This window comes from Neofelis nebulosa, chromosome 6 (genome assembly GCF_028018385.1).
Source record: "Neofelis nebulosa isolate mNeoNeb1 chromosome 6, mNeoNeb1.pri, whole genome shotgun sequence".
Lineage (NCBI taxonomy): Eukaryota > Metazoa > Chordata > Mammalia > Carnivora > Felidae > Neofelis > Neofelis nebulosa.
The window spans coordinates 53781847-53798181 of NC_080787.1; the positions used below are offsets into that span (position 1 = coordinate 53781847).

The 16335-nt window shown below is 42.6% G+C and overlaps 1 protein-coding gene across 1 annotated transcript; it reads left to right on the plus strand.

Moving 5' to 3' along the window:
* Positions 1 to 204: 204 nt before the first annotated feature.
* TMEM14A (transmembrane protein 14A) lies at positions 205 to 14081 on the plus strand. The gene is made up of 5 exons (XM_058734242.1): positions 205 to 339; positions 4351 to 4442; positions 8787 to 8888; positions 11551 to 11638; positions 13598 to 14081. Exons 2-5 carry the CDS (start codon positions 4373 to 4375, stop codon positions 13635 to 13637), a joined length of 300 nt encoding a protein of 99 aa, XP_058590225.1. The 5' UTR covers positions 205 to 339; positions 4351 to 4372; the 3' UTR covers positions 13638 to 14081.
* The last annotated feature ends 2254 nt before the right edge of the window (positions 14082 to 16335 follow it).

Sequence of the window (16335 nt, forward strand, 5' to 3'; positions counted from 1 at the left end):
TGAGCCTCACAGTTAAAACTCCACCTTCTAGGATCCCTGCTACACCCAAACCACTCTCTGCGGATGCTTCTCCTCCCCGCCCAACCCCTGGCTAAGGGCCAGAGTCTAAAGCCCACCCCAGCCCAGCCCGGCTGACCTAGCAGGTGACGGGATAGCTGACTGGCCTCCTCTGTTCAGCCCCGCGAGCCTGCGCTGGGCACACCCAGCGGAGAGGGCAGGCCGTGGCGCATGCGCGCTGCAGGGAAGGCGCCTCCCGGAACAAGCGGCCCGGGCCAAGTGCGGGAAGGTAGCGCGCAGAGTCGGGAGGCGCTGGCAGCGGGGACCGCTTCCGGATACCAGGTACGAAGTTAGCCTGCAGCTGGCCCCTGAGATTTCACTTATGATCCGCGGGGAGGGCTCGGGGCTGCTGGTGAGCTGTACACCTCGCAGTCGAGAACGTCCTCCCCTGAATTTTCTTGTAAAGGCACTGCTCTAAGCAAAGATGCTGAGGACCTTGGGAGGATTTTGCAGGGGAGGGAGGCTGCTTCTTCCAGGGATCGCTTCGCTCCATCTCTTGGGGATTCCCCAGATTTCTTCCTTCCGTGGTCCCGAATCTCCCACCTGTCCTCCTTCCTACTTTCCTGGAGCTAGGAAGAGGTGGGGAAGGGATGGGGCTCTCGGACCATTGCAAAAATAGTTTTAACCTTCCCAGTACCACCCAGACTTCAGTCGAAAATGTCTTTCGAGCCCCAGCGAGTACAAAGATAGGTAGCTTTTTACATAGTAGCTTACGGAAAAATCTCTTAGCGGGTTCCCTAAATTTTGGAGGTTTAGGGGCAAGGCAGGGCCCTGTCATCTGGTTTTGTACGCGGTGCAGTAAGTCATTTTGCTGCATTGCACCCAAGATGCTTTCTGGCCTTTCCAAGTGCCCGGCCGGCATAGCGTTTGCGATGGGAGCATGTGATGCAAAGCGCACATCGCACATCGTCTCCCACTTCCATCACTTTCATGTGTAGTTTTGGGCAGGTCATATGGTCTTGCCATGGAAATGGAGCAAGAGGGGTGATTGCTTTTTGTCTACATTTTCCCTGTGAGTATAGAGACATCTTACAAGGATTGGGAATAGATTTGTTTTGCCTCCTCAGAACACTCAGTTCAGTAAAGAGATTAAAGGAACAGGCTGTATCCTGGCAATAGAGCTATCCTGAGGCTCACTTACAGAATGTCTTCCTTCAGGCAGTTGTTCCTTTGGGTCACTCATGCATTCATTCAAGTATTTTCTAAACACCTGCCTTGTGCATGGCAGTGAGGTTTGTGCTGTGGGGAGGAGGAAGATGAACTGGACTTGAGCTTAGCCCTGGAGGAGTTTGACTGGCTTGGAGGGAGATACGGAGGGGAGCCCAACCTAACTAACTACACCAGGTAGAAAGGGGTGGGGCCCCAGGAGAGAGTCAGAAGAAGAGCTGGGGGCTCAGAGGAGGGAGAAGAATCAGCCTTTTATGCCAGGTGGTTGGCTTAAGGAGAAAATCAGATCCCCAAATTACTACCTCATGATGAGTGATCTCTCATAAGCTTCAGATCTTTATATAAGTGTGTTTTCCTCACTGTGTGTCAGGCATCTTAGATTATGTCTCAAATAGGTCCCATCATTCCTGGTGACCTGCCTCCTCCTGCCACCACATGCCTCCTGCTGTTCTAGTGCTCCTTGTCTCAGAATAGCTTCAAGGCTCACCTGCCTCCCACCTCTCCTTCCTAGTGGTCCAAGCCAGAGACCTAGAGATGAGTCATCTCTGACTTATCCTCCCACCCCCACCCCTGACACTCCCACATCCAGACTTATTGATTCTATTTCCTGATCCTCTCTCAAATCTGACCCACCCTCGTTGCCATGTCTCTAGGCCAGGCTGCCATCATCTCTTGCTTAGCTTATTTTCCTGCCTCACTCCATCCATCTCCCACTACTGCAGCCAGGAAGCACTTGCTGGAATTAAGTCTGGTTATGAGGCTCCCTTCATTCATCCCTTACCACCCTTGAGACAGAACCCAGCCTCCCTTTATAGGGTTTACATGTGTCCTGGCCCTGTCTTTTTCACCAGCCCCGTCCATTTTGAAAACATGCCATGCTTTCTCGTGCCCCTGGGCTTTTGCACATGTTCTCCCGGCTGCCTAGAACACACCCTTCCTTGCCATCCTTTTCACTTGGCTCACTCCTCTGCCTAAGGTCCCAGCTGGGACCGCACTTGCTATAGGAATCCTTCATTAGGCTCCCATGTCTCATTAGGCACCACTGCTTGTTATGGTGCCCATGCGTCTCCTCTTAGGGTTCATTAACACATCTGCCTCCTCTGCTGTGCAGCACTGCAAGTCCTGGAAGACCAGAGCCAAGTCCAAGGGCTTTCCATTGCTTCCTACTACCTTGCACAAAGAAGACACCCAATAGTTGTGAAGTGGAATTCAGTATAAGTTGTAATATTATGGTTTGATTCATTGAATACCTGAATCATAAATTCACACTACCTCAGTTATTTGTCAGTGTGCTGTTATAGTTATGGCCTTACACATGTCAAACCCCAAAATGAGTGTAAAGGTGAAAGAGAAGAATGATCATGATTAGAACAGCTAGCATTTGTTGAGTTCTCAGTATGTGCCAGGCTTTGTTCTAAGCACTTTACACTAGTATCTCATTTGATTAACACAACTCTGTGAGGTAGGTAATTTTATTATCCCTATTTTACAGATGGAGACACTGAATTGCAGAGAAATTAGGGAACATGCCTAATGTAACATAGCTAGTAAGTAGTGACATCAGGTTTGGAGGCAAGCGTACATTGTGGAATATGATTAATTCTTGGGGAAGACAGGAGGTAGGACTGACCATGAGAAGCTCATAGGGCTGAAGATGGTAAGTCACCCAATGGAAGGCCACAGCTTTAAGCAGCGAGACCAAACAGAAGTGACTGATCCAGAATTTAAAAACTCTGAAGAACATTAGTTTTATTTGCACATTCACTTTTGTCAAACAGCTAACTCAGTTATCAGAGGTATTATTGCTAGTGGTTAGAAATGAGACTTCTCTGAGTCTGTAATCTTGGTTCTGCTGTGTGGCCTCAGGAGTATTGCTGGCCTTTTCTGTGCCTCAGTCTGCTTATCTGGAAAGCAGGGATAATAATGATAGCACTTACCTAAGAGGGTTGTAGTAATAATTAAATGTGTTGATGTAAGGCTCTCGAATGGTAATTGCTCCAAAACATCTTCATCCCCATTATTATTATGTGTTCATATCATTCAGTTGACAATGGTTTTTGAACACAGGTCCTTCCTTTGTGTTCAATCCTGTAGCACCATTTCTTGGACAGAGAAGATGAGTTCTTCTCTTTTAATTCTGCTTCCCATGGATATTGAGGATTTTTCACTAGTGCCTCCTCAGTGCCATCATCTCCTGGACCTCAAATTCCCTCCCTGCAGACCCTTTCTCACACTAACTTCTGGCTTCCTCTCTTCTGTTCTTCTGGGTCAGTTTGTTCCCAGTTGGTACAGAGGTTAAGAGACCAGGTTAACTTAAATGGTGAGCAGTGAAAACACTATAAAACTACAAAGAAATCTCATACGCTATTCCTTGTATGTACAAAGATATTTTCCCCACGGAGGAAATACAGATGTAAAAGCATTAAGATACGTAAAGCACTACTAGGAATCAGAAATTTGAAAGCTGCAAGGAACATCTCGTCTACTCCCCTTGCTTTGGGGCGAGTTGACATCAGGGATGGGGCATAGTCCAAGGGCCAACAACCTGCTAGTGCCAGTACCCATATCTCCAGCCTGTAGCCAGCACACTTTCTCTGACATCTTATAGACTCCTGGGCAGGATTTTAATGGAGCTTCTCACCCCTGGATACGTTTCAACTGCTGCTATGAGGCACGATAAGATATTCTCATAGATCACTTAATTTTGTGCGAGGTTTCATTAATATTCTTCAGTGATTTACTACTGATTTTTAAATTTTTTTTTTAAATTGTTTATTTTTGAAACAGAGAGAGACAGAGCATGAATGGGGGAGGGGCAGAGAGAGAGGGAGACACAGAATCCAAGCAGATCCCAGGCTCTGAGCTGTCAGCAGAGTGCCTGGCGTGTGGTTGGAACTCATGGACTGCAAGATCATGACCTGAGCCAAAATTGGACACTCAACCGACTGAGCCACCCAGGCGCCCATGATTTACTATTGATTATGTGTGGATGTCTTTGACTGAGCTTTCCTTTTTTTAGTAGATTAGAGAAATTAATCTCTGTAATTCTGTGAAATGTGTATCATTTTTATATACATATACTGCTCCCAGTTCTTTTTATTTTGTAAAACTTATCCCTTTCCCCAGCTTTAGAATTGCAACCTTGCCAATGGACCTGATTGGTTTTGGTTATGCGGCCCTTGTGACTTTTGGAAGCATTTTGGGATATAAGCGGAGAGGTAAGCCCTAACCATATTTTTCATCAAAGGGACTTGGTGGGGGGTTGGTGATTGTGCTAAAATTATCTGAGGGTTTGTAAGTAAGACAAGAAGCTAAAGATGTCCTAGAGGTGGCTGAGGACCAGCATGTCGTGTGTGGAAGGGAGCCATAGAGGGAAGTGGGGCTGGGTGTGACAGAGCATTCTAGCCTGGCTTTCTGGGTCTCTCTTCACCCATCATTATCAATTACATAATTAATTGATTTAACTACCTCAGGGCTATGTGCTTATTATCAAAGGAATATTTTCATTCGTTTACATACTCACGGTATCAAAAACTGACTTATGTTGAGATTATGTTTTGCAGAGGAAAATTTGTCAAATACTTAGGTATCATATCTGAAGTTGTCTCTTCATCTGTATCCAAAAGAAGAAGAAACCCAGTTGATAAATCAAAGGGCTTTCATGGAGAAAAATAAAAGGCCAAGTTTCATATTTTGCTTTGTTTTAAGGTAGAAGTATTTTTAATCATGGTGTCTCATATTTCTGTTTCTTATATTTTCATGAAATTTTAAAAATGAAGTTATATTTCAAAGAGTGTTATATTTGTGACATTGGTGGACTTCAACTTGAGTGAAAAAGCCAGGTCTACAGAGTTATTAGAGTTACTCCTTATTTAGAGATTGCTAAAAAGTCCAAGGCCAGAAGCACAGGTCTCTGTAGGGACTCAGAGGTGGCAGGTTTAAACAGATTATTTTCTTTTCTTTTTAATGTTTATTTATTCTTGAGAGAGAGAGAGAGTGTGTGTGTGTGAACAAGGGAGGGGTTAGAGAGAGAGAGACACACACACAGAATCCAAAGCAGGCTCCAGGCTCTGAGCTGTCAGCACAGAGCCCGATGCGGGGCTTGAACCCACGAATCATGAGATCATGACCTGAGCCGAAGTTGGATGCTTAACCAACTGAGCCATCCAGGAGCCCCAAAACATTATTTTCTAAGATTTCCAAGAGCCTGTAAATCACTTAGACTTTTGTTTGTTATTCTTATTTTCTCTCTCAATATGTGTAGCATCGTGGATATGTATTTGATGAAAAAATCATCGCACCAAAGACCTGTAAACCACTACTCAAAAGTTCATGTTTTATAATCTACTTTAAGGAGGACTGAGTTTAAAATTCTGATAGGATTGTTACTGAAAAACATTTCCCTTGTCAAAGATGTGTCTAAATAACTTCTTGTTACGGAACAGAAGAGCACACCTGGACATTTTTGCCTGCCTCTTAGAGGGGTGGGAAGAAGGCTGTGTGTGTGTTGGGGCAGCTAGGGGTGGAGGAGGGGCAGAGAGACAAGGATTATTTTACATTCTACCCCAGATCTCTTCAGGAACAAATGAAATCACATTCGCTGTAAGGTCTCTGAGGGCACGTGCTTGTTGCTCAGCTACACAATATGGTTGCTTGGCCTCCTACAAGAGCCCCCAAATAAGTGATCTGGGAAGCTCCTGGGGGCATGTGTTCACAAAGAAGCCCACTCTTGTATAATGTAGGTTAAGAGCACACAGGCCACAGAACTAAGCATTCCTAGATTCTCCTCATGACACTACTGCTTACTATCTCAGATACTCGTGTGAATTGTTTTAGCTTTTGGGTTGAATCCCTCATTTGTATATTAATTCATTAGGATGAAATAAGATAATGCATGTAACACATTTCACACAGTGCCTGGCCCAGAAGAAAGGTTTAATACCCTTGTTGTTTCTGTTGTTACTGTCCTGCCAGTAGGAGGGTCTATGGGCCAGTGGAGCAAAATACCTTTTCCTAGTTTTGTATTCTGTATTATATTCTAAGCTGCTTGTGGTCTTGATGTCTTAGAACTTTTGTATAAAGTGAGTCGATGCTTTCTGATTTTACTTACATCTTCCCGAGACATGAATCCTGTGCACTTGGGTCAGGAGACCATTCCAAGGGACAGTTATTAAGAATAATGTTGGGGGTGCCTGGGTGGCTCAGTCGGTTGAGTGTCCGACTTCACCTCAGGTCATGATCTCGCAGTTTGTGAGTTCCAGCCCCGCGTTGGGCTCTGTGCTGATAGCTCAGAGCCTGGAGCCTGCTTCGCATTCTGAGTCTCCCTCTCTCTCTGCCCCTCCCCTACTCATGCTCTGTCTCTCTCTGTCTCTCAAAAATGAATAAACGTTAAAAAATAAAAATTAAAAAAAGAAAAAGAACAATGTTGGGTAGGTTAATGATGTGATGTCCAAAAGATGTTTGGTAAGAAGACAAGTATATCTGAATCCTGTACTAGACCAGCTGCCTGACATAGTATGGATCAAAGTGAGGGACTGAGATTTCTTTTCTTGCTGGGAGCAGAGAAAGTGGAAAGAGGCAGCACAGTGGCAGGATGCTGAGCACTGAGTTCTGGGTTCACCCCTCTCCCATATAAGTCCCTAGAGAAGTGCATAGCCAGGGAGACACTATGATTTTGAGGCTCTTTCTGAGCCAGGTGGCCAGTGCCCAAAGCTAAAGATGGCCAGAAGGCTCACTTGGCCTTCTCCTATACCAGGACTGAACCTGGCTTCACACCATCCTACTCTAGTTCAAAGTCAGGGCACAGCAGCCCCTCTGGAGGAGGGGAGCAGGAGAGCTGGTGTCCTGCTCTGAGGGAGGGAGGCCCCCATGTGTACCTTTCAGTTCCTTTGAAAACTCCCCTACCAAGGCTGCCCCAGCCAGGTCAGCACTGGGGGGAAGGGGATGCAGGGCAGAGCTTGGAACTTCTTTTTTCGTAGCCCCACCATAGACAGTGAGCTTTTTTGCAGGATCTTTCTCCCTTCCACTAGCCATGGCTTTGTTATGAGGTAGAGCCCATGGTCCCAGCTCCTTCCTCATGCAGGATGAATTCTCCCAGGAGCCTTCCTGGTTCTCATTCACGTGGGCTGCTAGTGTGCATTCCTGTCCCCACTGTTTGCTGCCTGACATCACCAAGACTTGGGTGCAGATGCCACCACTCCCACCTCCACATACTTAAGGTCGGGAGGATCTTAGCAGTGCAGAAATCATCAGGAAATACAGAAAAGAGTCATAGATCTCGAGTTGAGAAGACACCTTAATAAAGGTGACCTAGTCAAGTGTTTCAGAAAATACTTAAGTCCCCTTAACTCTTTTCTAATCTGATATCTTCTGCTTAAATATGACCCCTAACAGGGAGTTCCCAGGCATGCGTTTTGTCAGTATTTATCTAGTGCTGCTAAGTAGCCAGCACTATGTCAGGCCCTGGAAAACATCAGTGAGCAAAAAAGAGATAGTGCTCACAAGCAAGTCAGGGGGCTGACCTTAAATATACAGGCAGGTGTACAAATATATGATGACGAATAGTAGGAAACTTTGACGGGGGTCCTCATTCAGAATAGTGAATCACAGAAGACATCTCTGAGGAGCTAACACTTACAAAGACATCTGGAGGTGAGCGGCAGTTGGCGAGGTGAATAGTGCAGGGAAGAGCAGTCCAGGCAAGGAACAGCGTGCCTAGAAGCCATGAGGAATAAAGAGTTTGACATATTCAAGGAACTGAAAGAAGGCCAAGGCTCCAATAATAGAGCAGACTTGAATTTTTCCCTAAGCGTAGTGGGAAGCATTGAAGGTTTTCAATTAGGGGAGTGACCTGTCCAGATATATGCTTTTAAGAGATCATGTTGCCGTGTTTGCAAAATAGATTTGCGGGAAGGGAGGAACAATGAAGAATTTAATACCTCCAACTGTAACATTCTAAGCCATTATATATTTGACACAGATGATATTATTAACTCTGTTTTGCAGCTGACAAAACTCAGAGGACTAAGTGACTTAGCCAAAGTCCTGCAGGCAACAAATGGAAGAATTAGGAATAGAACCTAGTGCCTATGGCTTCTCATTCAGGATGCTGCTCTGTATGTGTGTGTGTGTATGTGTGTGTTGCATGCGTGTGCTCATTGCTGCAATGGTTTAACCCTGGCTGCAATCTGAATTTCCTATAGATATTTTTAAACTAAAGATGCCCTGACCCTACCCCAATGGATTCCAATCTGAGATTCTCAATAGAGTGAGCTCTGTGACGCAATGACTTGTGTATCTTGTTCACAGCATCACTGGCATACAGCCATGTCTAACCCTGGCATTGCTGTGTATTCGGGATTCCTCTGCCTTGCATTTCAGGTTCAGCAGGGAACAGTCAAATCTTAGAAACTGTTCATGAGTAGACTAATATTTAATTTGGCTTTGTCTAGTTACAGTGCCAAATGTAGAAATACATTTGAAGGTGCATGTATCATACTTGAAGGAATGGAAGGAATTCCTTTCATTTGGGATTTCTCTTTCTGAGCCCATTTTTTTCCCAGGTGGTGTTCCATCTTTGATCGCTGGTCTTTTTGTTGGATTTTTGGCTGGCTATGGAGCTTACCGAGTCTCAAATGACAAGCGAGATGTAAAACTGTCACTGTGTAAGTAAGGCATTTTTTTCCACTTCTGAAGGGTCAAACCTTGGGAGTGTTTTTTTTAATACCCTATACCAGGTACACTAGAAAACATGCAGTTAGGGGCGCCTGGGTGGCTCAGTTGGTTAAGCGGCCGACTTCGGCTCAGGTCATGATCTTGTGGTCCGTGAGTTCGAGCCCCATGTCGGGCTCTGTGCTGACAGCTCAGAGCCTGGAGCCTGTTTCAGATTCTGTGTCTCCCTCTCTCTGACCCTCCCCCATTCATGCTCTGTCTCTCTCTGTCTCAAAAATAAATAAACATTAAATATATATATATATATATATATATATATATATATAAAAAGAAAACACGCAGTTACATGGCAAGTGCATATGCATATGTCAAGACTGAACACAATTCTTGTTCCTTTCTAGACAGACCAAATCAAAAATGAGGATATTGCTACCAAGCTTTCAAACACAGAACATATTTCTGTGAAACTTATTACTAGAAAAATAAAATTATAAAATTAAAGGAATTATGGCTAGATTTTATGTTAACTTCCCTAAGTGCATATTAGCATAGTTCTCATGTTGCTATTAAAATACCTAAAAAGGGACAGCCTCACATTATTTAATTCACAAACAGCTTTTAGATCCTGTTTTTTTTCCTTAAGACTTAATCTAAAAAACCAAGGCTGACTCTTTTTTAGCTTCTTCCCCTGTTGGGTTTAGTAGGGGAATGTCCACAGTGAAAATGGAAACCCATGTGTATTTAAAGGCCCGGGATGCTCGGATTTCTGTAGTCCAGCTTGAAATACAGTGGAGGTTTGGAAATTGTCTCTATTTAATTGGATCATTATTCAAAGTGCCCTGGTGGGTTATGGAAGAAAATACAAATGAAGACAAACTGTATTAGTTTAGTATTTGAGGGAGAGAAAGAGACTTAGTGTGTTACTTTTTTCTTTGTTTGAAACGGGAGGTAGGGATAGTTAAAAAAAATTTTTTTTAATGTTTATTTTTGAGAGACAGAGACAGAGAATGAGCAGGGGAGGGGCAGAGAAAAAGGGAGACACACAATCTGAAGCAGGCTCCAGGCTCTGGGCTGTCAGCACAGAGCCTGATGCAGGGCTCGAACTCACGAACCGAGAGATCATGACCTGAGCCAAAGTCAGTTGCTTAACTGACTGAGCCGCCCAGGCACCTCTAGGGATAGTTTTTAATAATGAAATTGTATCAAAGGAAGAAACATATCAGCAAGATGTGGATATACTAGGCTTTTTATCCTCGTGTGTTTAAGTACTTCACATATATTTATCATCATTTTTTTTATATCAGCAAGCAATTGTTCCTTGAAAGCTGTTCTTTTTAATATTTTTTTATAATTTTTTTTTTAATGTTCATTTATTTTTGAAGAAGAGAGAGACAGAGCATGAGCAGGGGAGGGGCAGAGAGAGAGTGAGACAAAGACTCTGAAGCAGGCTCCAGGCTCTGAGCTGTCAGCACAGAGCCCAGCACAGGGCTCAAACTCACAAGCTGTGATATCATGACCTGAGCTGAAATCAGATGCTTAACCGACTGAGCCACTCAGGCACCCTGAAAGCTGTTCTTAAATTGTGACATCAGTGCCCTAATAAAACGGCTTCTCTCTCCATATTGGTTCAGCTCCTAAAAGGCTGGTATGATGCTTCTAAATTTAATATTATTACCTAGATGATTGTTATTTAGTCTCCAGGCATCAATTTCCCAAAATTGAATGCTGCACATTAAAAACAGTCAGCCTGGGGCGCCTGGGTGGCTCAGTCAGTTAAGCGTCCGACTTCAACTCAGGTCACGATCTCACGGTCCGTGAGTTTGAGCCCCGCGTCGGGCTCTGGGCTGATGGCTCAGAGCCTGGAGCCTGCTTCGGATTCTGTGTCTCCCTCTCTCTCTGCCCCTCCCCCGTTCATGCTCTCTCTCTGTCTCAAAAATAAATAAACATTAAAAAAAAAAAAAAAAAAAAAAAAAAAAAAACAGTCAGCCTTTTTTCCTAGTATTTTTTTTTTATTCATTAAGTCTTACTTTTAAAAAAAGATACCAATTATTTTCTTTACTTTCAGTTAACTAAGCATTTATTCGATTTCCCCTTGTGGATCCAGACATACCGCCAAGTGTTCCTGAGGAAAGTTGAGTAAGACGCAGTCCTAGCCTTCCTAGACATTTAAGTTAGACCAAGACTTTTTATTTTGAAGATATTTCAGGAATAGATTTTAACATGCTTATTTACTCAACAACCTTTTCAATAAGCTAATTCATAAAGTCTTTTAAAAAAATTTTTTTTTAACCTTTATTTATTTTTGAGACAGAGAGAGACAGAGCATGAACGGGGGAGGGTCAGAGAGAGGGAGACACAGAATCCGAAACAGGCTCCAGGCTCTGAGCTGTCAGCACAGAGCCCGACGCGGGGCTCGAACTCACGGACCGTGAGATCATGACCCGAGCCGAAGTCGGCCGCTCAACCGACTGAGCCACCCAGGCACCCCTCATAAAGTCTTTTAATAGAGCACTTTATCTTTTTAAGAAGATAGCAACTCAGTACCTACACATAATAGTTCTATTAAAAAGCTGAAATGATATGCATTTTTTTTTTCATAAGCAAGCATTGAGAATGTGTTTGAAACTGCAGTTCATGCATTGGTTTGGTTTGTAGTTACAGCTTTCTTCCTGGCCACCATAATGGGCGTGAGGTATAAGAGATCCAAGAAAATCATGCCAGCTGGTCTGGTTGCAGGTTTAAGGTAAGAAAAACTATTTTGATCTGTGCTTTCTTCTGCCATAATTTTGAAGTGCTGACTTTTTGGCAGGAGTCAGTTTTAATTTGAAAGGTCAAAGTAATTTTTATGACAGTAAGCGTGACTGTAAAACCTTAAAATATCATGTATTCAGTCAGTCTTTGGTATTGATGTACCAATGAACATTTTTGTGGAGTACACGTAGGGTTGCTATAGTATCTGAGCACATATACTCGCCTACCTTTTTCAGAATAAAGAACTAAATTCAGCCTCATTTTTCCTCAAGATTTACTCATCTGAAACAGTAAATGTATTCATTTCAATCTGATACTCAGTCTTAGAGTGTTATAGTGATAGTCTGCTACACTTATTTTGAGTTTTTAAGGGAAGAAAGTTAATATTTTTTAAAAAGATAACAGGGAACCTCTGGTTTCTCTTATTTTGATCCTAGTAATTCTATCCATGAGATTAAGCATATTACCAAGTAAAAATTTACAGGTAACATTTTTAGTTCTTCCTGGAAGCTGTCTTTATTATGTTGAAAGCCTTCAACATGTGCATTTCCTTTGTTACACATTTTTACTTTTTTACTTTGGAATTTCCAAAGAAAGAATGAAATGTATACAAAGACTGATGTTTATTGCAACTTCATTTCTTTATTTCTTTTTCTTTTTTTAAAAAATATTTATTTTTGGGAGAGCACAAGTGGGGGAGAGTCGGAGAGATGGGGACAGAGGATCTGAAGCAGGCTCTACACTGACAGGCTGACAAGTAGCAAGCCTGGTGTGGGGCTCAAACTCACCAACTGCGAGATTATGACCTGAGCTGAAGTTGGACGCTCAACTGACTGAACTACCCAAGTGCCCCTGCAACTTTATTTCTAATGGAACTCATGATGAATTGAAAAATTAGAAACAACTTGAGGAGTGTCTGGGTGGCTCAGTTGATTAAACATCTAGCTCTTGATTTAGGCTCAGGTCATGATCTCACGGTTCTCCCCATGTCAGGCTCTGTGCTGGCAACATGGATGGAGCCTGCTTGGGATTCTCTCTCTCCCTCTTTCTGTCCCTCCCTCCCTCTCCCTCTCTGTCTCTTTCAAAATAAATAAACATTTTTAAAAATCTTCACCAATAAGGAAATGTTTCAATACATGTTTTGTCTACTTAATGAAATACTGAGCAGGCATTACGTGCACTGTTTTCAAAAACTGTTTAGTGGCATTAGAAAATCTATTTTCTATTAGAAAATTAGAATGATACAATAGGAGATAAAAACAAAATAAACAACCAAATATAGTGTGATCTCAAAAGTTTGTATAAAAAACCAAGATAGGAAGGAAATACTTCACACTGTTAATAGTGTTTATCACTAGGTGGTAATGCAATGACTGATTTTCTCCTTTCTACTTTACTATAGAAATTTCTGGTGTGGCTATGTATAATGTTTATGGCTTGGTTGGGGGTGGGTGTCAGGGAGAAATGTGATTACAAAGGACTGCCTTCCAGTGATGGCTATGTTCTAAAAATTATATTTAGTGATAGAAAGAATCAGAAGCAGGGTTTTTGGGTCAAGAAGACAAGACCCCAGTCAATGGAAAGTAGCTGAGATTATAATAATAACACCCCAGAATTGCTCCTTCATTATTTTTTTCAAGCCACTTGCCTTTACTAGTTTATGAAAGGCGTTTCTTTCCAAACCTTTCTCTTATAAAGGTTCATCCCAGATTTTCAGAACAATGAGTTCTGAGTTTGCTCATGCAGTCAATCAACATTTTTAAGTAGCTAATCCAGCTGGGTCTGGGAAGTTCCAGTACAGGGATAACGAGATCACCCCTGCTCCAAGGAGAAGCAAGAGAGAACCCTGGAAGCCAAAGTTTAGTAATAGTACGGGTTTGGTGAACATACTAACCTGTCTTATGCCATGTAAGCGTGACCTGCTCTTTGCCTTTCTTTTATCTTAATCCAGCCTCATGATGATTCTGAGACTTGTCTTACTGCTGCTCTGAAAATATGGAGGAACTGAAAACTAAATTCATGCGATTCTGCTGTAACGGGCAGAGCACATACTTTGTATTTAAAAGATAAGCTTCAGGGATGCCTGGGTGGCTCAGTCGGGTAAGCGTCCAACTGCAGCTCAGGTTGTGATCTCTCAGTTCGTGAGTTTGAGCACTGCATCAAGTTCTGCAACTGGTGGTGCAGAGCCTGCTTGGGATTCTCTCTCTCTCTTTCTGCCCCTTCCCCACTTGTTCTCTCTCTCTCTCAAAATAAATAAGTAAACTTAAAAAAAAGATGAACTTCAGCATGGAATGTTATGTGTCTTATTCTACATTAAAAACAACAGAAACACTCCAATATGAACACTAGTTTGAGTAATTTTTTTTAAACAAAACCTCGACTGTTTTTCTACTTCTCTGATAATGGTTTCATTAAAAATATTTAATAAATCGTTACATTCTCTTTCATTCGCTGCGTCCAGTTTTCATATGTGTGGGGTGTTTTATTTTTTGATAATTCCAAACAGTTGGGTCTGAAGTTGAAATTAAACTGCCAGTTATCAGATAATGGAGTGCCCAAGGTGAACTTTACAAAATGTTCATGTATCTGTTTGTCATTTGCATTGTATTAGAAACTATATTTCTTGGGGCGCCTAGGTGGCTCAGTCGGTTAAGCGTCCAGCTTCAGCTCGGGTCACGATCTCGCGGTCCGTGAGTTCGAGCCCCACGTCGGGCTCTGGGCTGATCGCTCAGAGCCTGGAGCCTGCTTCCGATTCTGTGTCTCCCTCTCTCTCTGACCCTCCCCCGTTCATGCTCTGTCTCTCTCTGTCTCAAAAATAAATAAAACCTTTAAAAAAAATTAAAAAAAAAAAGAAACTATATTTCTTCCATTTTAATTGTACTACCGCCAGTGTTATTTTTTTTCTCAGCACACTCTGCGTACTGACTGAATGTATTCGGTATTTAAATAAAATGCTTTCTGTTTTAAACCTGGTTTTCTCTTTTTAATGTCCTCTCCATATATACTCAAGTGATTTTTAACATTTAAATGCTCAATTATTAATGCAAGTGATTGGAAAGGAGGTTTTTGTTTTTTTTTAAGCCAGAACTCTCCCTCAGGAGCAGATACTCTCTCTCACTGAAACAGTAATAATTCTGAAACAAAAATGATTTTGTCCCCAAGTTACTACTTCATTTTTAGAAATAGTTATGACTTCATGTCCAGGGCACTTACTTTTAGGCCCTAGACTGAACATCAAGAGACCTGAGTTCCAGCCCAGTTCTCCCACTGACTGGTTGCATGTTCTTTGGAAGGTCTTTCCTCTCTCTGGGTCTCAGTTTCTCATCCTTAAGGAGGAATTTGGACTAAATGGTTGACCAGGTCCCTTAAAGCTCTCAAAGCCCGCAGTTTTGATCCTGTTGTCTTTACTCAGGGGTGTCAGATTTCAAACCCACTCTTTACATGAGATGGTGAGTGGAGCCCCAGCTGAGAAGAGCAGAGTTGATATGCTTGTGTTCAGTTACCTTTCCCCACTGACTTTCGAGGAAGTTATTAGACTTCCAGTGATAAGTAATTCAGGAAAGGGAGGGAGGGAGGAAGACAGGAAGGGGCCTACGAGTTTAACCAAATAAAAATATTCTACTTAAAAAAAAAAAATCCCACTTACCCTAATGGTGCAAAGAGGTTGTTACCACAAGAAGGTTGGAAAAAGTGGTTATCACTGGGGTGCTCTGTGTGTATTTGCTGACTATAGAGATGACTGAGAAGACCCTTCAGATTTGGACTGACAACAGTTTACACTCAAAGTTTAGATTACTAAAGTAGAAACCAAGTGTGAAGTTGATGATAAAAATATATGCTCTATCTGTAAAAGACTCTAGTGGTTGAACGTTTAAGAAACTAGTTTGAAGCTATGCTCTGTCCTGGACTTTTCCCAAAAGGATGTGGAAATGCGTGATGGCTGGTATATATGTGGGGCTTTTCCTTTTTTAAAGAAGTCTTCAATACCCATTGGCTTACTCAGGATTGTACTCTTTTGCAATAAGTAGAATGCAGAAGAATCTTTATTTGGATGATTCTGATGGATTGGTGTTTTACTGTTTTATAAACAGAAAAAGTGCTGTCTGATTTACAGGCCAGTATTAGGTAGTTTATTTCCTTTTGCTTATCTTTATCAAAGTGACCTTATGATACCTTTGTGGGTACTGCTACAAATGTGAAGTGAGATGTGCCGAGGCCTTTAGACCTCTTCGTTTGTTAATACTCGGCTACTATAGTACCCATGTTTTTAAGAAACATGCCACGTTCAAATCTGAATATGTTCTTCACGGTCTCAATGGAGCCTTCATCTAGTGGAGGCTTCCTTTGGCTTCCAGGCTGGAGAAATTTGTGAATTGTGGGAATGCAGCTGATTCTGGCCTTGAACTCCTAAAATGCAGAAGTATACTATCCATGAAAAGAGAATAGGGCAAAATAGACAAAATACAAACATTGCACATTTTTGCATCTGAGAGAAAGTGTTTAAAAATTATATTCCTCACGGGGCGCCTGGGTGGCTCAGTCGGTTGAGAGACTGACTTCGGCTCAGGTCATGATCTCATGGTTTGTGAGTTCGAGCCCCGCGTCGGGCTCTGTGCTGGCAGCTCAGAGCCTGGAGCCTGTTTCTGATTCTGTGTCTCCCTCTCTCTCTGCTCCTCCCTCACTCATGCT

What these genes read in the sequence shown, in the direction of transcription:
- TMEM14A (XM_058734242.1), top strand. Translation starts at nt 4,373, where the DNA reads ATGGACCTGATTGGTTTTGGTTATGCGGCCCTTGTGACTTTTGGAAGC. An exon ending in TTTGGGATATAAGCGGAGAG is followed by an intron (nt 4,443 to 8,786) that starts GTAAGCCCTAAC and finishes TTTTTTTCCCAG; the next exon opens with GTGGTGTTCCATCTTTGATC. An exon ending in AGATGTAAAACTGTCACTGT is followed by an intron (nt 8,889 to 11,550) that starts GTAAGTAAGGCA and finishes TTTGGTTTGTAG; the next exon opens with TTACAGCTTTCTTCCTGGCC.